We start from the raw sequence: 22,689 nt of genomic DNA on the forward strand, positions 1-22,689 counted from the left end.
GAAAAAAAGAAAGAAAAAAGAAATGGAAATTAAAGATTCTACTCAAACAAAAGAGGATCACAAAATCAGAAGACTAATCCTCCCTTCTGCAAAAGAAAAAAAAAATGCCATCATTTAAAGAAAATAAATGTTACCATATTGAAAGAAAGAAATACTCGTAAATTAAACAGCCTAGTAAGCCACCTAAACTCATCCTCCTTTGTACACATCATACTTATGACTAGTCTAAAAACTCAAGCATGTTTTAAAAAAACAATAATGTCAGCATCCATATGAAACTACTATACAAAGAAAATAGAAAATATGAATCAAAATATTTCAGCTTATATTCTTTATTAAATGACAATAAATCAGAAGGAAACTGAACTAAATATCCTTCAGCAAGAATTTACAGATATTAAAAAATCTTAAGTCATAAATTAAAAACTTCAAAAAATAAGTGGACAAAAAATTTATAAAGATATGAAATGAAAATTGCCAAATTCAGAAAAGAAATTGTATTTTTAGAAAGATAAAAACCACCTTAGAAATAATGACTAAATTAAAAGATGCTCAAGGAACAGTAGATTGAACAATAACAAAAGAATATTTAAATGCAAAAATAGAGGTATGGGACAAAATCAAGAGCAAAAGTTTGTGCATGATCAGAGTTCCAGAACAGGGGAGGAAAATGGAAAACACAGAGAAGACTATTGAAGATTTGCTGTCAGAAAACTTCCCAAATATCATGAAAGATGAAAAGCTGACCATTCAAAACTCAACGAACCCCATGTAGGATAGGCATTGAAAGAAAGTTACCAAGACATCATAACTACACTTGCCAAAACTAAAGACAAAGAAAGAATCCTGAGAGCAGCTTGAGAAAAAGGAAAACTCACTTAGGAAGGGGGAACAATAAGACTAAACTGATTAATCATCAGAAACTATGTAGGCAAGAAAGCAATGGGATGACGTACATTAAAAAACAAAGGAAAAAAAACTGCCAACCGAGGATAATATATCCTGTAAAATCCTCTCTCAAATACAATGGTGAAATTATGACAGCTCCAGAAATTAAGGCAATTTATTTTAAAAAAAAAAAGGGGGGGGGACTATACACTGTAGATATAGAACTTTCAGATGGAGAGGAAATCAAATCAAATTATAAAAGACTGGTGCAAACTTAAGAAGATACGGGTAAATTCAAGGTAACCGCAAAATTAACAAACCTAGTCATCAAAACGTAAAAGAAGAAAAACATAAAGTCTCAGTAAACACAAAATCTATAATCATGAAAAAAAAAAATCTACAAACAAAAGGAACTCAGCACAGGAATGTAAGAGGAACAAAGAAAACTCAGTACCACAAAAAAAAAAAAAATCGTATGACAATAATAAACTCAAACCTACTGATAATCACACTGAATGTAAATGGATTAAATGCACCTATAAAGAGACAGACTGGCAGAATGGATAAAAAACCATGACCTATCAATATGCTGTCTAGAAGAGACACGCCTTAGACACAAAGATATAAATACATTAAAATCAAAGTATGACTTTCCTTTCGGTGCTGCGGCCAGAGCCATGAGTATGCTCAGGCTTCAGAAGAGGCTTGCCTCCAGTGACCTCCACTGTGGCAAGAAGAAGGTCTGGTTGGACCCCAATGAGACCAATGAAATTGCCAATGCCAACTCCCGTCAGCAAATCCGAAAACTGATCAAAGATGGCCTGATCATTCGCAAGCCTGTGACCGTCCATTCTCAGGCTCGATGCCGGAAAAATACCTTAGCCCACCGCAAGGGCAAGCATATGGGCATAGGTAAGCGAAAGGGTACTGCCAATGCTCGAATGCCCGAGAAGGTGACCTGGATGAGGAGGATGAGAATTCTGCACCAGCTGCTCAGGAGATACCATGACTCTAAGAAGATTGACCACCACATGTATCACAGCCTGTACCTGAAGGTGAAGGGGAATGTGTTTAAGAACAAGCAGATTCTCAGGGAACACATCCACAAGCTAAAGGCAGACAAGGCCCACAACAAGCTTCTGGCTGACCAGGCTGAGGCCCACAGGTCTAAGACCAAGGAAGCACGCAAGTGCCGTGAGGAGCGGCTCCAAGCCAAGAAAGAAGAGATCATCAAGACTGTCCAAGGGGGAGAAAACCAAGAAATAAAGCTGCTCCCCATCTCTTGTCTGTACATAATGGCTTTGGCAGTCACATAGATCAGTTGTTCAATAAAACAAGCCTTTATCTGCCTGCCTCTCAAAAAAAAATTAAAGTATGAAAAAAAACCATCCGGCAAACAGTAACCAAAAAAGGGCAGGAGTGGCAATACTAATCTCAATAAAATAGGCTTTAAGGCAAAATCAACCATAAAAGGCAAGGAAGGGCATTACATAATGATTAAAGGGACAATTCACCAAGAAGACACACCTTAATAAATATCTACACATACAACAACAGGGCTCCAAAATACATAAAACAAACTCTTAACAGCATGGAAAAGAGAAATAGACAGTTTCACGATAATAGTAGGACACTGCAACACACCACTCTCAGGAAAGGACAGAACATCTAGAAAGAAACTCAGCAGAGATACAGAAGATCTAAAGGCCAAAATCAACGAACTTGATCTCACAGACTTATATAGAACAATCCACCCAACAGCAGAAAAGTATACATTCTTTTCCAATGCACATGGAACATTCTCCAGAACAGACCACATCTCTGGCCACAAAGCAACACTCAATAAAAATCCAAAACATCAGAATAACACAAAGCAGTCTCTTTGATCACAATGCCATAAAAGTAAAAATCAATCACAGGAAGAGCAAGGGAAAAAATCGAATACATGGAAACTGAAAAACACCTCACTTAAAAACAACTGGGGAATAGAAGAAATTAAAGAGGGGGAAAAAAAATCCTAGAATCAAATACGAATGAAAACACATCAAACCAAAACTGGGACACAGCAAAGGCAGTGCTCAGAGACCAATTTAAAGCAATAAATACACACAAAAGAAGAAGAATGGGCCCAAATCAAAACATTAGCCCTACGACTTGAACAAACAGAAAATAAAAGCAAACAAAGCCCACAGGCATCAGACGAAAAGAAATATTAAAGATTAGAGCAGAAATAAATGAAATAGAGACCAGAAAAACAATAGAAAGAATCAACAAGACCAAAAGTTGTTTCAACAACAAAACGGACAAATTGTTGGCCAAACTGACAAAAGAAAAACAGGAGAGGATGCAAATAACCCAAATAAGAAATGAAACGGAGGGCATTACAACAGACCCAAATGAAATAAAAAGAATCATAACAGAATACTATGAAAAATTATACTCCAAATTGAGAACCTAGAGGAAATAGACAAATTTCTAGAAACAACCTACCTAAACTAACACAGCTGAGATAGAAAATCTTAACAGACTCATAACAAGAGAAGAGATTGAAGAGGTAATTAAAAAAAAACTCCCAACAACAAATCCCTGACCCAGACTGCTTCACTGGAGAATTCTACCAGACATTCAGAAAAGAGCTCACATTAGTACTACTCAGAATACTTTAGAGCACAGAAAAGGAAGGAATACTCCCAAATTCATTCTATAAAGCCAGCAATATCCTGATACCAAAACCAGGCAAAGACATCACAAAATAAAATTACAGACCAATATTTCTCATGAATATAGATGCTAAAACTCCAATCAAGGGAATTGAGCTTTGTATCAAAAAAATAGTAATACACCACAACCAAGTGGGACTCATACTAGGTACACAAGAATGGTTCAACCTTAGAAAATCAATGTAATCCACCACAGAAATAGAACAAAAGAAGAGAATCACATGATCATCTCAATCAATGCAGAAAAGGCATTCTATAAAGTCCAACACCCATTCCTGATAAAAAACTGTCAATAAAATAGGAAAAGAATTCCTCAACATAATAAACGGCATCTATACAAAGCCAACAGCTAATATCATTCTCAATGTAGAGAGGCTGAAAGCATTTCCCCTGTGAATGGGAACAAAACAAGGATGGCCTTTATCACCACTCCTACTTAACATGGTGCTATTTTTTTTTTTTTAGAAGTCCTAGCTAGAGTGTAATGCAAGTAAAAGAAATAAAGGGCATCCAAACTGGCAAGGAAGAAGTAAAACTACCCCTATTCACAGATGGTAAGATTCTATCACATAGAGAACCCCAAAGATTGTACAAGAAAACTACAGGAATGAATAGAAAGATTCAGCAGAGTAGTAGGATACAAAATCAACATACAAAAATTAGTTGGATTCCTATACATAAACAAAGAGAACTTTGAAAAGGAAATGAGGAAAAAAATATCATTTATAATAGCCCCTAAAAAGATAAAATATTTAGGAATAAATCTAACCAAAATCTAACTAAAAGACCTACAAAGAAAACTACAAAACACTATTGCAAGATACCAAAAGAGACCCTCATAAATGGAAAATCATACCTTGCTCACGGAAGTGAGGACTCAACATTGTGAAAATGTCAATTCTACCCAAAGTGATCTACAGATATAATGAAATCCCAATCCAAATACCAACAGCATTCTTTAACAAGATGGAAAAACTAATCACCAGGTTTATATGGAAAGGAAAGAGTCCCTGGATAAACAATGCATTATTGAAGAAAAAGAACAAAGTAGGAGGCCTTACACTACCTGGTCTCAGAACTGACTATACAGCCATGGTGTTCAGAACAGCTGGGTACTGGTACAATGACAGATACATAGACCAATGGAACAGAAACAAGAACCCATAAGTAAATCCATCCACCAATGGTTAGCTGATCTTTGACAAAAGAACAAAGTCCATTAAATTGGGAAAAGAGACAGTCTTTTAAAAAAAATGGTGCTGGCAAAATTGGATGTCCATCTGTAAAAAAAAAAAAAATTAAAGAGGACCCATACTTTACATCATACACAAAAACTAACTCAAAATGGATCAAAGGCCTAAATATAAACCCTAAAATGATAAAGATCACAGAAGAAAAACTAGGGACAACACTAGAGGCCTTAATACATGGCATAAACACAATACAAACTATAACTAAGAATGCACAAACACCAGTAGATAAGCTAGATAACTGGGAGCTCCTAAAAATTAAACACACTCATCAAAAGACTTCACCAAAAGAGTAAAAACGGAACCTGCAAACTAGGAAAAAAATTTTTTGGCTATGACATATCCAACAAGGGTCTAATCTCTAAAATCTATAGAATACTTTAACACCTCAACAACAAAAAGACAAATAATCCAGTCAAAAAACGCAAAGTTTATGAACAGGCACCTCACCAAAGAAAACTTTCAGGCAATGGTTAAATGCTACAGCTGCTAACCAAAGGTCCCCAGTTCGAATCCACCAGCCGTTCCTTGGAAACCCTATGAGGCAGTTCTACTCTCTCCTACAGGGTCGTTATGAGTCAGAATCGACTCGATGGCAATGCATTTAAGGGACACATGAGGAAATACTCGCGATCATTAGCCATTACAGAAATACAAATCAAAACTACAATGAGATACCCTCTTACCTCGACGTTACTGGCACTAATCAAAAAAAAACAGAAAATAACAAATGTTGGAGAGGTCTCACAACATGGATGAATCTGGAGGACATTATGCTGAGTGAAATAAACCAATCACAAGAAGACAAATATTGTATGAGAACACTACTATAAAAATTCGTGAAAAGGTTTACACACACACAAAAAAAATCTTTGATAGTTATGAGGGAGAGGCGGGGTGGGGATGGAAAAACACTAAATGCACAATAGATAAGTGGTAACTTTGGTGAAGGGTAACACAGTACACAATATACCAGGGAAGGCAGCAGAACTTGTACAAGGCAAGGCCATGGAAGCTCCATAGACACATCCAAACTCCCTGAGGGACCGAATTACTGGGATGGGGGCTGCAGGGACCATGGTCTCTGGGAACACCTAGTTCAACTGACATAATATAGTTTTTAAAGAAAATGTTCTACATTCTACTTTGGTGAATAGCGTCTGGGGTCTTAAAAGCCTGTGAGTGGCCATCTAAGATACTCCACTGGTCTCACCCCAAGGGAGAATGAAGAAAACTAAAGACACAAGGGAAAGATTAGTCCAAAGGACTCATGGACCACAACTATCACGGTCCCCACCAGTCTGAGTCCAGTATAACTAGATGGTGCCTGGCTACCACCACAGACTGCTCTGTCAGGGATCACAATAGAGCTGGAGAAAAATGTAGAACAAAACTCTAATCCACAAAAAAAGGCCAGATTTACTGGCCTCACAGAGACTGGAGAAACTCCAAGAGTATGGTCCCTGCACACCCTTTTAGCTCAGTAATGACTTCAATCCTGAGGTTCACCCTTCAGCCAAAGATTAGACAGGCCAATAAAACAAAAGGAGACTAAAGGAGCACACCAGCCCAGGGGTAAGGGCTAGAAGCCAGGAGGGAACAGAAAAGTTGGTAATAGGAAACCCAAGGTCAAGAAGAGAGAGTGTTGACATTTCGTGGGGTTTTAACCAATGTCATAAAAAAAAAAAAAAATTGTACTGTTTATTGAGAAGCTACTTTGTTCTGTAAACCTTCATCTAAAATATGATATAAATAAATAAAAACCTATGGAGCACAGTTCTACTCTAAAGAACATGGGTCGCCATGAGTTGGAAAAAAAAGAAAAAACTCAAAATTGTACCTTTAGAAGGCAGAAAAATCTAATGAAAACACTAATAACCCACTAACCCACTGCTATCGAGTTGATTCTGACTCATAGCGACCCTATAGAACAGAGTAGAACTGCCCCATAGAGTTTCCAAGGAGCGCCTGGTGGATTTGAACTGCCGACCTCTTGGTTAGCAGCCATAGCACTTAACCACTATGCCACCAGGGTTTCTGAAAATATTAATAAGGCTGTACAAAATAATTTACAGGAAACACTGATTTTTACTCTTCTGGAATGAACAGTTCAAATTACAGAGTATTTTAAGAAAATATTTCTTATTCTTATTTCAAGGGTATTTCTTTTAGAGAAAATAAATCAGAGTGTTTTAAGGAAAAAAAAAAAAAAAAGAACATTTCAGTATCTACCCTGAAGTACAACACTGTCAATGGTAGGATAATATCCATATGCCTAGAGGAAAGACCAGTTAATACAACTATTATTCAAATTTATGCACCAACCACTAATGCCAAAGATGAAGAAATTGAACATTTTTACCAACTTCTGCAGTCTAAAATTGATCAAATGTAAAATCAAGATGCACTGATGATTACTGGTGATTGGAATGCGAAAGTTGAAAACAAAGAAGGATCAGTATGTGGAAAATATGGCCTTAGTGGCAGAAACCACACCAGAGATCACATGATAGAATTTTGCAAGACCAACAACTCATTCACCGGAAACAACCTTTTTCAACAGCACAAATGGTGAGTATACACATGGACCTCGCCAGATAGAGTACAGAGAAATCAAAGTGACTACATCTGTGGAAAGAGACGATGGAAGCTCAATACCATCAGTCAGAACAAGGCCAGGGGCCGGCAGTGAAACAGACCATCAACTGCTCTATATTTAAGTTCAACCCGAAGCTGAAGAAAGTTAAAACAAGTCCATAATACCCAAATCATGACCTTGAGTATATCCCACCTGAATTTAGAGACCAACCCAAGAATAAATTTGATGCATTGGACACTAATGACCAAAGATCAGATGAGTTGGTGGGACGACATCAAGAACATTGTACATGAAGAAAATCAAAGGTCATTAAAAAAAAAAAAAAAAACAGAAAAGAAAAAAAAAGAGGAAAATTGATGTCCGAACTGACTCTGAAACTTGCTCTTTAAGGTAGAGTGGCTAAAGCAAACGGCAGAAATGTTGAAATAAAAGAACTGAACAGAAGATTTCAAAGGGCAACTCGAGAAGACAAAGTATTATGATGAAATGTGCAAAGACCTGGAGTTGGAAAACCAAAAGGGAAGAACACACTTGGCATTTTCAAGGCGAAAGAACTTAAGAAAAAAATCAAGTCCCAAGCTACAATATTGAAGATTCTATGGGCAAAAAACTGAACGATTCAGGAAGCCTCAAAAGAAGATGAAAGGAATATACAGAGTCACTGAACAAAAAAAATTTGGTCGACGTTCAACTATTTCAGGAGGTAGCATATGATCAAGAACCAACAGTACTAAAGGAAGAAGTCCAAGCTGCACTGAAAAAAAAGGCACTAAAGGCACTGGTAAAAAACAACGCTCCAGGAACTGACATAACACCAACTGAGATGTTTCAACAAATGGATATAATGCTAGAAGTGCTCACTCATCTATGTCAAGAAATTTGAAAGACAGCTACCTGGCCAATCGACTGGAAAAGATCCACATTCGTGACTATTCCAAAGGATTGGCCATTCCAATGGACTGAACCAATGAAATGTGGAAATTATTGAACAATATCATTAATATCACAGGCAAGTAAAATTATACTAAACATAATTCAAAAACAGCTGCAGCAGTACATTGACAGGGAATTCAGAAGAGGATGTGGAATGAGGGATATCATTGCTGATGTCAGATGGATCCTGGCTGAAAGCAGAGAATACCAGAAAGATGTTTGTCTGTGTTTTAATGACTATGCAAAGGCATTCAAGTTTGTGGATGATAAAAAATTGTGGATAATTGCAAAGAATGGAAATTCCAGAACACTTAACTGTTCTCATGTGGGACCTGGACTTAGACCAAGAGGCAGTCGTTCAAACAGGACAACAGGATACTGTGTGGGTTAAAATCAGGAAAGATGTGTGTCAGGATTATACTCTTCAACCATACTTATTCAATCCATATGCTGAGCAAATAAGCCAAGAAGATGGACTATATGAAGAGGATTGGAAGCTGACTAGTTAACAACCTGCGATGTGTGGATGACGCAACCTTCCTTGCTGAAAGTGAAGGGGTCTTGAGGCACTTACTGATGAAGATCAAGACTACAGCCTTCAGTATGGATTACACTCCAATATAAAGAAAACAAAGTTCCTCATGACTGGACAAATAAGCGACATCATTATAAATGGAGAAAATATTGTGGTTGTCAAGGATTTCATTTTACTTGGATCCAGAATCAACACCCACGGAAGCAGCTGTCAAGAAATCAAATGACGTACTGTATCGGGCAAACCTGATGCAAAAGACCTCTTTAAAGTGTTGAAAAGCAAAGCTGTCACCTCGAGAACTAAAGTGCACCTGACCCAAGCCATGGTATTTTAAATTGCCCCATATGCATGTAAAAGCTGGGCAGTGAATAAGGAAGACTGAAGAATTGATGCCTTTGCATCATGGTGTTGGAGAAAAATATTGAATATACTATTGTCTGCCAGAAGAATGAACAAATCTGTCTTGGAAGAAGTACAGCCAGAATGCTCCTTAGAAGTGAGAATGGTAAGATTTCGTCTCACATACTTTGGACATGTTATCAGAAGGGACGAGGCCCTAAAGAAGGACATCATGCTTGGTAGAGGGTCAGTGAAAAAGCGGAAGACCCCCAACAAGACGGACTGACACAGTGGCTACAACAATGGGCTTAAACATAGTACATATTGTGAGATTGGACCAGGCAGTGTTTCATTCTGTTGTACATATGGTCACTGTGAGTCGGAACCAACCGGATGGCAACTAACAACACATAACAGCTATAAAACAGATAAACCATGACACATGCCACAATAGCAGCAGAGAAAGTACGATGTAATAGGAGAAAGTGATTTACTTCCAACTTTTGAGGGGGTGCTCAAGAACAGTGGCCAGAATAGCTTCATGGATGACGTAAAGTTTGGGACATGCTTGACATGAAAGAAGCATTTTTCCAAAGTATTGTGGGTAAAGTCCTTCAGTTGGAAAAAGCATAAAGCAAGGCTCAGAGGCTGGTAAATGCATGGGGTTTGAGAAGTCTTAAGTGAATTCAAGACACAGTCTATGGCAGTAAGTATCCATGCATTCATTCAAAAAATATTTATTGATCGCTTCTCAACCTTTTGGCTAAGATCAAGTATAGAAACTGTCCTTTCAGTTTAATATTTGATACGTCCACGTCTGATGACAATATATTAAATGGATTTTTGGAATTTGAAAATGGAATGGGAGCGTGCTTCATCCACCCCATTCATCAACCCGGTATTGCAGTACCGCCAAAAAGAAAAACAGTATTTATTGAGCACCTCCAGGATGTGCCTTGGTTGACATGCTTCAGGACTCTGAAAGTTTACCTTAGAAAATAAGGTGCTGTTGAAGGCTTTTAAGTTGTGTAAAATATGATGGTAGTCCCTCGGTGATAAAAATGCTTAACATTTTCAACTGCTAGCCAAAAGTTTGAAGGTTTGAGTTCACCCAAAGGTGCCTCAAAAGAAAGACCTAAGAGGAGGAATGTGCTGGCTCATTAAGGGGAGAGCACCGGGGAGCGCACAGCAGGGTATGTATGGCTTTTCGTATGAGAGACTGACTTGATTTGTAAACTTTCACTTAAAGTGCACTAAATAATTTTTTTAAAAAAGAACATGTGATCTGCTTCTGAAAAATCAACCATTGAGAACCCTGTGGAGCACAGTTCTACTCTGATAGACACTGGGTCGCCATGAGTCAGAACTGACTCAATGACAACTAAAAAAAAACCCAGTGCCATCGAGTCTATTCCGACTCATAGCGATCCCACAGGACAGAGTAGAACTGCCCCACAGAGTTTCCAAGGAGCACCTGGTGGATTTGAACTGCCAACCATCTGGTTGGCAGCTGCTACTTACGGGTTAATGTGATATTCGCACAGACAGTGACGTGGCATATGAGGACCTGTGTAGCACTGGATCTCATATACTGCCTCAACTTGTACATTTTTTATGCTCAACTAGGTGTATCTCTTACACCTGTGGCAACATGATTGCTGCGTTAAAAACTATTTTATTCCTGATAAAAACTCATGGCATTCTCTTACTTTACATTTACACGATTATCCCTAATGGGCACCCCAAGATTCCCTAGAACAGTCATATGGCTGACACACCATAGAAATATTAGAAGAATCAGCCCCAAGTTATATCACACTAAATATATAAATGAATACCGAATAAAGTAATCAATTGTTTTCCAAATAGCCAGATGTTAGTATAACATAGATTAATCACAGAGATAGATAAATGGCTCAATCATTTATTTTTTCTTCTGAACTCCTGGATATAAAATCAGCACAGTCCAAACGTTTCCCCAGGCTCCTGAAGCCTTTGCAATATGCCTGGCAATGACACCCACTTTATCTCATGCCACTCTGTCCCTTTGCTCACAGGGATGAGGATAGTATACTAATCAATAATAACGACTTTATCAGAAGTCAATGTGATTTTCTGGGTCTTCTGAAAAATACTGTATGTTTAGTTGCTTTTACATGATTTCAATTTGAAATCAACCTTTGAATGACTCTCCTTTGGCTGAACTGCTTTTAGTTTAGGCCTCATTTGATTTAGGCAGAAAAAGAAAATTTATGTACTGAAGGATAGAGCCAAATTTCCTGCACACAGAAGTAGAGATGTTACCCCATTCTTTCTGAGGACTAAAGTAATAAGATGCAAAAAACAAAAAAAAAGGATTGGGACTGGGGACACTTGTGTTCTGGCCTCAATTCTACCACATTCATTCATTCATTCATTGAATAAATATTTATTGAGCCATGTGCAGCTAAACAGCATGATAAATACCAACTTTGCCTCTTAAATCAAGACATGATTTAAAACCAAGCTCCACTTTTTACTAGATGGGTGACCTGAACAAGACATTCCGTCTTGGAAGTCTCAGTCCCTTCAGAGTCCCTCCATACGGGATTACTGGTAAGATGCAATGTGATGGCCTATGTTACACACTGAGCACAGTACCTGGCAGCACTGAGCAAAAACTGAAAAAACACTGACCATTTTGCCAGCATGGACGAAGGCTTGACTTTTGTTGTTGCTGTCTTTTTTTTTTTGGAAAATTTTCATTTATCCTTTGGGAAATTGATATATAAAATATTTTTTTGTTGTTAGGTGCCATAGAGTCGATTTCGATTCATAGCGACCCCACGTATGCAGAGTAGAACTGCACTCGGTAGGTTTTCAAGGCTGTGAAATTTCAGAAGTAGATCAACGAGCCTGTCTTCCCATGGGCCTCTGGGTGGGTTTGAACTGCCAACCTTTCAGCTAGTAGTCAAGCACTTAACCGTTTGTGCTACCCAGGGGACGTATAAAATATCTTAGGAGCACATTATTGAATATATTATATAAAACACTCTACAGGAATGAAGCCTCATATCTCCCTTGTAAGAATTATTACATGTTGGATAGTTCTGTGAAGAGTTAAAACAACACTTTATCCCGCATAAGCTTAGTAAAACCAAGTGGCATGAGGACCAATATCAAACTTTAAAAAAAAAATTTTTTTTCAGACAGAAAATCTGCGTCTATACAGTTCAGGCACATTTTACACATCAGTGGAAATTCCAATCAATATTTCTGAAACTTGTCGGCTGCCATAGATTTTCTTTATAGTTGGAATATTGTATCCAGTTAAATCATAAAACGTTTAAACAAGGAAACAGAAGTTGTGCTGGTATAAAAGCAAATAACAGCATTTTGAAACTCTGCAACTAGCCAAGGTCCCTAACCTTCAGCCATATCTAAATCTAGGGAAACGGATTTAGTTATCCTAAGTCCTATTTGAGTATATTTACATTCTATTCATCTCCTTGAAATCAAGCAAGTTGTATGTGTGAGCATTTATTTATTTTTATTTTAATCAACAAACAAGGATCATAGTAGCAATGATTTTATAAGCACTTCTTTAAAACATAAAATTTTGTACTCGCAAAGTGTACTTTTATTGTATACTTGGTCAGGACAAAGAAAAATGGTATTTTATTCTTTTGAGCTGAAGCTTTTTTATGATAACACTAAGGGGCTGTTCTCCCGATATCCTACTCATATCCATACCAACTGTTTCTGTCCCTCAAAGCAACTTCTTACATGAGTAGCATCTCTTGAACATAATATTTACCTGAACCTTAAAACGGAACACTAACTGTGAAAATATTCCCTTAACTTTAAAAAAGAAAAAATCTCAGATGTGTCATGACCCTAAGAGAAGATCGCATCTCACCCTGGATTTTAACTATTATTCTGAGATTCCACTTTTCAAAACAGGAAGCATTTCTACTTTGGCAACGTTCAAAGCAAATGACTTTATTTCAATTATATAAACAGAAATAAAAGAGATTCATGAACACCAGTACAACTGAGTGACAGCCGTTAACTACATTTTTGCTTTATGGAAAATCCTTTCTCTGACTTTTGTTTCATTAACACTATATCCTAATTATCTCCATTTTACTCTGCCATTAAATAACTTTATTTACTCAGAAATAGTACTGATTGCTGGGTTTTCAAGCTTTCACAAGGAGTTTCACAAGTAAGGAGAGTAGAGTCAAGAAAGGGGTTCCCGTGTACAGTTTGTGGGGATAGGTTTGAAATGATCACATTTCCTAAATGCCCTTGCAGATCAGACTTCAGCCAAATGTAGTACTCCATTACAAGGGACAGGGGAAAAAAAAAATTGAATGTTGGAGTTCAAATTCATATAATAATTAGAAGGGACATTTATTTCAAAATGTAGAGGACCTGACGGTAAGAAAATGACAGAAATTCAGCTCCACAGTGAATTATAAATGTCAAATTACTGGTATGCATGTAAAAAAGTATGTAGCTATTAGAAACCAGACTCTGCATTCACGCGCGCTGCTTCTGCCTTTATCAGCTTCTCATATTCCTCTAAGGTATTCTGTCACTCACTGTCAAATTTCCAGTGTAAGATTATAAGACATATGTCAGATCAGTGTCCAAAGCTTTCCAGGTTCTGGACACACCAGTGCAGTCCCATGTTTTACACAATATTAAGTATATTAAATGGAAAAAGCGGCTCAGTTATTAGAAGTCGGTTACAGAGTGTACTCTAGCATGTGATATCATCTACTCGGAAGAATGCAGAGTGCAGGGGAGGGGGAAGCCGCGTGGTTCTATATTGTGTTTGGACTCACGATGCTGTCAGAGTGTCAGCAGGATGAACAATGAAAAGGATGTTAACTAAATTTTGATGTGCGAGAACATGTGTTTAATTTGCAAGATGCTTTGTTTAATTAAAAGGTAAATACCATTTACAATTCCTCTTGCAGACAAATTTAGAGCAGCGACAACACCTACAGAGTGTTCAAATCGCCAGCAGAATTTCTTGGATGCATTTGATCAATTAAAAGGGTACACATCTGTGGAAAAAATAATTATTTTTTTCCATTTGTTTTCAAATAGAAACGGCTTTATTTTCGATACACAGATTGTTCCTCGAGTTTAATGCCTAGCTAAGTATGGATTTAAGGACACAAAAACGGTATTATTTGATGCAGTGCAGAGCAAATAAACCTCAAGGCTGAAAGCTTCTCTTGTCACTCAAGCCCCACCTCAAATGAGAATTTTTCTCTTTCTTTCTACTGAGGGTTCACTCCAAACGCAGTATGGTTCACAAAGACCTTTTCACCCCTCCAGAAGGATAACCTCAGTCACATCACTTAGGAGCGCCAACATAATTGTTTCATGAGCTCACTCCGACCTTCAGGCAGGGCAAAAAGATCTCAGATCTCATGTTTTCCTTTAGCTAAGATTTGTCACACTTTCAGTGATCATGGAGGGGGAGCGTGCTATCACTTCTTCGGCTGGCCTGCAAGCAGGAAAAGTTGAAGGCGACCCAGGCTTCTTTACTTATATCTTCTAATCTCGGTAATACCAGTAGGAGAGAGAACAATTCAACCATTTTCTCTGCAGCGCAACACTTCATGTAAATGCAGTTTGGTCTTGGTTACACTTGGAGGCAGGAAAAAGATCAGCAACTCTCCCAAGGATCCAACCTAATCATTTCCTTGGTTGATACCACCACATGACATCCCAAGATCCAGAAGGAGAAATTCTGCAAGAGTTTGTCATCCATTTACAAGGAATTGGATTAGGGTGGCCCCCGCTCTGGAAGAATCATATAGTAGTTTATTTTAACCAGTCCTGCCTACCGCATGACTGGAAGACCAAACGTGAAATAGCCAAACTATTATGGCTTCATTGGAACTCAGAACAAAATACTGATATATTGGCAGGAAAAAATACAAAGCAAACTTGAATGGGCTAATCAGACTTTTCCCCTTGTAACATCAGACAAGTCTCCTCTCCCCATTAACTAAAGTTCCACTAGTGTACTTGCCAAGAGGGAGCTTCATTTCAGTACCAAGTCAAATACAGTAAAATGCTGGAAAAAAAGTGACCCTCACCAGATGCAAATGTGGATATGAGACAATTGGTCATAGGTTCTTCTTGTCCAAACTCTGACGGGCTAAAGTTCTTATGTCAGGAGCAGCAGAGGTTTTAGGATGTTACTATATATTAATCATTTGATCGTGTTTTCAGTTCGATGTACATGTATGTATGTTTTGCTTGTAATGGCCAGTTCTATTTTCTGAAAAAATAATTTTATAAACCTCACAATATTTAAATGAAGGATTCTACAGGATTGAATTTTTGACACCCTCCCCTCCCCGATTATCCCATGGGGGAGGGGGCTTACTCTGTATCATATTCTAAAAGGAGGAAGTTGATCTAATCACAAAAACCAATTATAATAGACCCTGAGGCTTGTGCCTTAAACTTTTTCTGTAGTGTTCTCTTGGCCCTTTGGTTCATCAGCTAGGGCAATCTAATATACATTTGAAATTTTGTCACTTTTAACACCATCTTGTTGAATAGTTTCCTCTTTGATCTCTTTATTATTTCTTTATCCCAGCTCCTACACAAATCTCTGTTTTCTCCAAGGCATTTAATTCCCACACCACAGAAAGACTCTGGGAAAGAGTGATCCGTGATCTACGGACTCATAACCTGAGAACTCTACTTACATGGTTAAGGCTTGCTATGATTATTTCTAATTGCCCATCAGTAATTTCATCATTTAGCATTGAATTGCCCAAATTTCTTTAACAGGAAATATGAAAGAATATTATCATGTTTGTCTGTCTTGCAGAGTATAACACATTAGAGGTTTGTTCATTTGTTTTTTAAGGAAGACGCCTTTATAAAATGTCTTTACAATCACTGTTAAGACTGGCATGTGATTTTGTCCTGCTCTATCACCAGAATATAAATTTCAACAAATTAGGGCCTCTTCTGGAATATTTTATTTTTCCTTCTGTTGAATTCCTACTGCCCAGGAGAGTTGCCAAGTTCATGGGGAACCAAAATAGGTTGCTGTTGAGTGGATTCTGACTCACAGTGAACCTATAGAACAGAGAAGAACTGCCCCATATGGTTTCCAAGGCTGTAATCTTTACAGAAGCCGACTGCCACATCTTTCTCACGCAGAGCTGCTGGTGAATTCAAACCGCTGACCTTTCTGTTAGCAGCCGAGCTCTTAACCACTGTGCCCCCAGGGCTCCTAAGTTCAATAACTAGTCGTTGAATGAGTGACTGACTGAATCTGTGACACTCAAATAAGAGGGGACATGATGCTGTGGAGAATACATTGGCCTTAGGGCTTCTTCCTCTAAACTATCTGGGTGACCTTGACAATTCTGCATAATCTCTTGGGACATTAATTTACTCATCAGCAAAATAAAAGGGTTAAACTTGATAATTTCAAAAAGCTACTTCAGGTCTAAAATCTGTGGCAGTGTTTATGGTATAAACTCACTCAGAAAAACAAGCTTCATTATATAATAATTTGAAACGAATATTGATATTACAGGTTTTAATGAGAAAGAAAGGGAGAAAAATCCCAACTTGACATTAACAATCATATCCAACTTAATTAACCATTGGAAAAATCACAGATTCCCAACATGACAGGAGGCCATGTAGCCAAATAATTTGCACACAAATGATGGAGAAAGCTGAAACGTATGGGCTATAGTCCAATCAGTGATTCAAGGCACTTTGTCTGGCTTTTTCTGGTACTTTGAGCCCTACTGAATATAGAAGAACCCTAGAACCCTTTTACGAAACAGATTCTGTACCTGGAGCTAACTGTCCAACGCAGGGTAAATCAGCTCTACACAATATACTTCAGTCGTAAGTGTGAGTTAAAACGTGGATGCCAGTCAAAAATCTTTTGCCAATTAATATTGTATATTTTTTCCCGTTAAAAGGTTCACTCCAGAGGTTTGCTTTGGCATTGTTACTGTACCGTTCACAGCTGCAAAGAAGGAATATATGAATGGAGATGAAAAGCACCAAAACCTTGTTAGTATTAAACTCCTTTGTGAGCAAAAGCCAGCAGAAATGTAACGTGGAATGACTTTACTGGGGTAAGGTAGGATGGGTCTTGGAGGGTGGAAAAGATTAAAATTGTACTGAAGTATCTTTCAGATATCTTTTTAACTGCTTTTCAAGTAGAGCTGATGTAGTTATTTTAGGCTTTTGCCATTTTTATGTCATTTAATTCACCACTGAGAACAGCACTATTTCTACATTTGCATCATTTCGATATAAAACAAGCATTCACAATTACGGTGAAAGAAAGGTTCTTCACAGAAAAATAAGAGCTCTGAGATGTTCATGATTTACTGTCTAGCATTTTGAGAAAAAGTAAGGATCCTGTTTGCTTTGGGCAGTGTGGTTAAGTGGAAAGGACAGAGGAGCTAGAATCAGAAAATCTAATTCAAAGCCATGCCCGTTACTATGGTAGCTAACTGAATTCATGCTCTCCTTTTTCTCATCTGTGAAATGGGGATAGGGAATTGACAGTAAGCATTTCACAGACCAAACAGTCCCCTTTTATTAAATGCTTTCTTTCCAGAATTTTTGTTTGTTTGTTTCTATGGAAGGCTAAGACTCATACCTGATATATCAGTTTAGTTTATTATCCTAATCTGAATTCAATACAATAAGCAAGAATTCTCAAGGTATCTCTTCTACTGCCTGCTTTTTGATACTTTGCTTTTCTGCTTACCAGCTGTTGCCACCTTGGGCAAGTAAATTAACCTCTCCAAGCCTTAATTTCCCTTTCTGTAAGATGAGGAACTTTAATAGTACCTAGCACACAGGATTGCCATGGGAATTAAATGAGATGATGAAGGTAAAGGCTGCAGCATAGCACCTGGCAGTGAGTAAACACTCAATACATGTTGGTTATTACTACGATTGTTGTTATCCTCAGGAACTGTAACTCTCCATGGTCTGCTCAGATGTACTGGATCTATGTTATCACCCCATCTCTTTCTTAGGGGTCAAGACTCTGTAATTCATGTGAAAATATGCCATTTTAAATCTTAATTTTTTTTTTAATCTTGCCTACTATGTATTAGTTTCGGGGACAGTCAAAATCGCTTAGTTTCTTTGCCCAGAAGTGTGTGAAGAAGAAAGCAAATAGTACTGATCTCTTACTGGATTTATACTTATTGTTTACCTAAACTTATGAAGAAAAAAAAAATTTTTTTTAACTCTTGTTCTCCAAAGACAGTAAACATCCAGAGGCAACGACATTCCTGGAAGTCACAATAATAAGATACTCTGCCCATCTGTAACTCAAGGTTGCCTGAATAGAAACAAACATTGTGATTTTTAATAACCTTTACCTAAGACCAGAAAACCTGTCACTCAAAGCATATAGCCTATTTCAAGGTTAAGCTAATTTCAAACCGCCACACAGAAGTAACTCATGAATTGTCTGGATAAACAAAACAATCCCTTCACCAGTGGCCGAGTGGGGGAAGGGAGGGCACAGGAAACCCACCAGAAGTAGCTGAATTTCTCTCTCCTTTTTTTTTTTTTCAGAGTCTGAGGATGAAAACTCTTGGGCCCAGGCCAGGACCTGAGACTGAAGGTAGGACTCACGCCCAAGAAGGGAAGAGGGTTAAACTGAGGGGAATCCTTCCTTATCCCTTCTCTCCCAATCCACAGAATTATTGCTGCTTCCTACCATCCGGAATATTAGTAAATATTTCTTTCAACAATTAATGAAACGCTTCCAGAAACATGCACCTCAGTAGCCCTCTTCCAAGGCTGCTAAGTGTGGGTTTGGTTGTGAGTGGTGTGTGTGTGTGCGCGTATGTGCGTGTGTGTGTGATCGCGACGCCTGCATGAACGTGTTTTCACCAGCAGCCATGATTCCCCCCCCACCTTTGGCGGGGTGGGGGATGTTGTCTCTGGCAGACCTCAGCCCAGAGGACCTCGGCAGGGTCAGTCAGAAAGGGGCCAAGGAGAGGCTGGACCCACACTTACCTCTGAGCGTAGATGAGGTGAGAGTGGGTTTTGGCGCTTTGTTTGCTGTTAGTTTGGGGTTTTGTTTTGTTTTCTGTTTCTTTTAACAAGCCCCCAGAGCCAGGGACGCGGGAGGGCCGAGGGGAGTCCCGGTGGGACCGCACCCGCGGACGGAGGGGACGGCGAGCGGGTCCCCGCGCCTGCCGCGTCTGGCCAGCAGGGGGCTCCTTCGCTCTGCCTAAAGCGGCGCTTCCCCGGGCTCCGCCGGCTCAGCCGGCGCGGCGGGGACTAGGGAAGGGGCGGGGGATCTGAAGAGAGAAGGACCTGGGGAGGAAGGCGAGGGTTTGAAAGAGACCAGTAGAGATGAGCCACACAGTGGGTTTCGCCGAAAGCCCAAGGAGCCTTCCAAGAGCTTCCTAGACTTGACAAATTTGGAAGAGTCGGACGAGTTCCTGAACAGGGTCCGAACTTCCGCCTTACCCCACGACTCGCAGTCCCGCGGCGTCGCCTCGCTCGGGTCTCCGCCCAGGTCGATCTTGGCCCGGAGCGGGCAGCCTTCCTCGAGAGGGCGTTAGGAGGCGAGCCGAGGTCGCTGGCACCGGCTCTAGAGGACCGGAGAGCCCGCGCGGCCCAGGACTCGCGCGGGGAGAACCTTGACTCCCCCACGGCCTAGCCCCCGCGCCGACAGCGCTTTGCGCTCCTGGGGCTGCAAAGCGCAGGCCGACTTAGCCAGGAGAAGCAACGGCTTGTCTATTGGTGTCCTGTGTAACCACATCTTTGCTTTGTTTCCATTCCTCGATCTCAGATCCAGGGTGGAGGTTGAGTTTTCGCCCCCTTTCATTCCCAGAGGATAGCCAGGTGCGAGCCAGCGCAGACAGTCTGCGGCTGCAAAACTAGTGTCCGTGTGGCTAAAGCGATACCCTCGCGCGGCTCCGGGAGTTCCTTGCCTGGACTCGCCGCGCCCAGAGAGGCTTCCAAAAGGAGTGAACCGCACCGGAGGACCGACCCAAGGGCGACCGGCCATCCTCCTTGATGGCGCACAGGGCCTGGCGCCCTGCGTTCTTCACTTCGCCAAACCAGAGTTTAAAAGCCTGAGGCCGGCCTGCGGGAGCAGCCTCAGGTCGTCTTCCGGACCCTCGCTCCACTAAACAAAGCGAGTACTGGGACCTGCCTTTAGTTTGCTTCAGTCTGAGTGAGGAGACATTGTATCTTTCTAAGGAATCTGTCAGACCCAAGTTATTTTGATCTGCAGCGGTAGTGATGGCCTTGAATTTGAATAAAGTTACTGCCCACGGCATCCTCCCCCGAAGTCGCCTTACACCCACACACAGCCACTCCTACTCCCACTCCATTTGCATTTGAAAACCGCTGGAAACATAAGCTCTTTCAAGAGGAACTTACACACACACACACACACACACACACTCAGCACACCAAGTGGAAACTGAGTTGAGTCATAGGATGCATATGAATAGGATTGGATGGTCTTTCAATTTTTAGGATAAGAATGTTCAATAACCCAGGATTCCAGTAATAGCAGCATTACAAGATTTCTAGAACCCTGTTCAGATCATTTAGAAACAATTATAACAACACTGTCAATAGTAAGAGGTGGAGTATTGTATTTCTCAGGGCATCTGTGGGCAATCTGTTGGGTTGTACATGGAGAGAACTCAAAAAACATTTCCTTGATTCAGATACACAGGTCAAATGACACCATCCCTCACTTCTAGATGCTGAAGAAAAGCAACCCTGTCCATAGGCATTTGATAGGTATTTGAATCAAGATAATTGAAAATTTCTGGTTTAATGGCAATGTGCTTGTGTATACACAATTGTGTATAATCATATCACATATAAGGCACATGACTTTGAAGGGCGAGGTAGAATTTCTTTTCTTTGAAAATGTCCACTCAAGGACAGCTGGAAATGTCAGCTACAAGCAACCAGTCGCTATTCTGGCTACACTATGTTTGTGCAATTAATAACCCAGCAACCTAGCTCAAAGCCTTCTTTGCTTGGAGCAGAAATGTTTATGAATTGTAGACACAAGAATCTTAATTTGCAGACATAATGTGCACTTGAAATTTAACAATAATAAATTTTCAAATATAAGAAAACAGGATAGGCCATTAGGATTTTGTTATCATTCTTCTTCGTTAGTTTTTTTGTTTGTTTGTTTGTTTGTTTTAGTGTTGCTTAAAAGATGGCATAGTCATTTGAAATTTTTAAACTATGTGTCCATCCTGGAGGCTCTGGAGAAAGCATCAGTGGTCTTTCCTTGCCACTTTCCTTTATTCAGAGTGCCTTTTGTGAGCATTGCAAAATAGCTTTAGAATAGAAAATGCATTTCGTGTTTCTAGCCACTTTCACACAATGTTGAAATAACATTTCTAACATTTGACTGGGTAGAAATCTTACTGATTGATAATTTGTTATTAGAGTTGAGGATATTTTGCATAATGATGCACACTGCTCGATGAAATGTGTATTTAAATAATAGATACCATTTCACAAGGTTTTTAATGCCACAGCGTGAAGAGCCACATCACTGACTTCCAAAATATAGAAGAATATTCTCATAAGCGTTCTGAAATCATTCCCATAAACCTGCTCTACTTTCTAATACTGTGGAAAAGTTTATGTAATTTATTTTCCACTCTGTGAACAGTAAATTACTTCATTTTGGCAAGATTTCTTTTTTGGAAAAGTTGATTGTGGGAAAGGATGATGGGATGGCAGGAGCATGGGGGCTGAAATGATGTTTCATTTTAAAATCTAGAAAAACAGCGTAATTGTCCCCATCATATCAGCAGTAAGGAGAATCTGAAAGTGTGTGATTTGAATGCACTTCATGGAGTTTTCCAAGAGCACACTGACATCAACTAGTAAATTGCCCAGGATTATTCGTTTATTATTAAGAAATCATTCCAATTCTGTTGTACTTTCTCTGAATTCTGCTGGATCTTGTGACAAAGAGGATCCGGGAAGGTGGAGAAAACTAAAGTGCATCTAATTTCCGGCCAATATGGCGCTAGAGACGGAAGCACCACGCCCCCTCTCCACAGCAAAAACCCAAAAAACTAAGTAAAACAGAGGCAAACGTCAATCTTTGAACCCTAGCATCAAATGACTATCCCAAACCTAAAGAATTACAACAGGGAACCAGAGAGGTTAGTCTGTAAATGACGACAACATCAGAACAACAAAAGATGGAATAAACAGTGTAGATACGGAACTTTCTAATGCAGAGGAAAGCAAGGCGATACCAAGTAATGATAGACTGGTTCAAACCTGGAAAGATAAGGGTAAATTTCAAGGTAACCACAAAGAAACTTAACAAACCTACTCATGAGAATAAAGAAGGAAAACATATTAAGTGCATCAGATGCTTGTGTGTTA

The 22,689-nt window shown here is 39.3% G+C and overlaps 1 protein-coding gene and 1 non-coding gene across 2 annotated transcripts; both read left to right on the forward strand.

Moving 5' to 3' along the window:
- Positions 1 to 1,556: 1,556 nt before the first annotated feature.
- On the forward strand, positions 1,557 to 19,579 carry LOC126071365 (60S ribosomal protein L19-like). Its single transcript, XM_049875561.1, has 3 exons — positions 1,557 to 2,176; positions 17,235 to 17,369; positions 19,399 to 19,579. The coding sequence occupies exons 1-3, from the start codon at positions 1,566 to 1,568 to the stop codon at positions 19,577 to 19,579; spliced, it is 927 nt and encodes a 308-aa protein (XP_049731518.1). The 5' UTR covers positions 1,557 to 1,565.
- On the forward strand, positions 10,008 to 10,195 carry LOC126074213 (U2 spliceosomal RNA). Its single transcript, XR_007517011.1, has one exon. It is a non-coding gene; the product is annotated as a U2 spliceosomal RNA (small nuclear RNA).
- Positions 19,580 to 22,689: the final 3,110 nt, after the last annotated feature.

Source organism: Elephas maximus, chromosome 3, assembly GCF_024166365.1.
Source record: "Elephas maximus indicus isolate mEleMax1 chromosome 3, mEleMax1 primary haplotype, whole genome shotgun sequence".
Classification (NCBI taxonomy): Eukaryota; Metazoa; Chordata; class Mammalia; order Proboscidea; family Elephantidae; genus Elephas; species Elephas maximus.

What these genes read in the sequence shown, in the direction of transcription:
- LOC126071365 (XM_049875561.1), top strand. Translation starts at nt 1,566, where the DNA reads ATGAGTATGCTCAGGCTTCAGAAGAGGCTTGCCTCCAGTGACCTCCAC. An exon ending in CTGCTCCCCATCTCTTGTCT is followed by an intron (nt 2,177 to 17,234) that starts GTACATAATGGC and finishes TCCCGTTAAAAG; the next exon opens with GTTCACTCCAGAGGTTTGCT. An exon ending in GAGCAAAAGCCAGCAGAAAT is followed by an intron (nt 17,370 to 19,398) that starts GTAACGTGGAAT and finishes TCTTTTAACAAG; the next exon opens with CCCCCAGAGCCAGGGACGCG.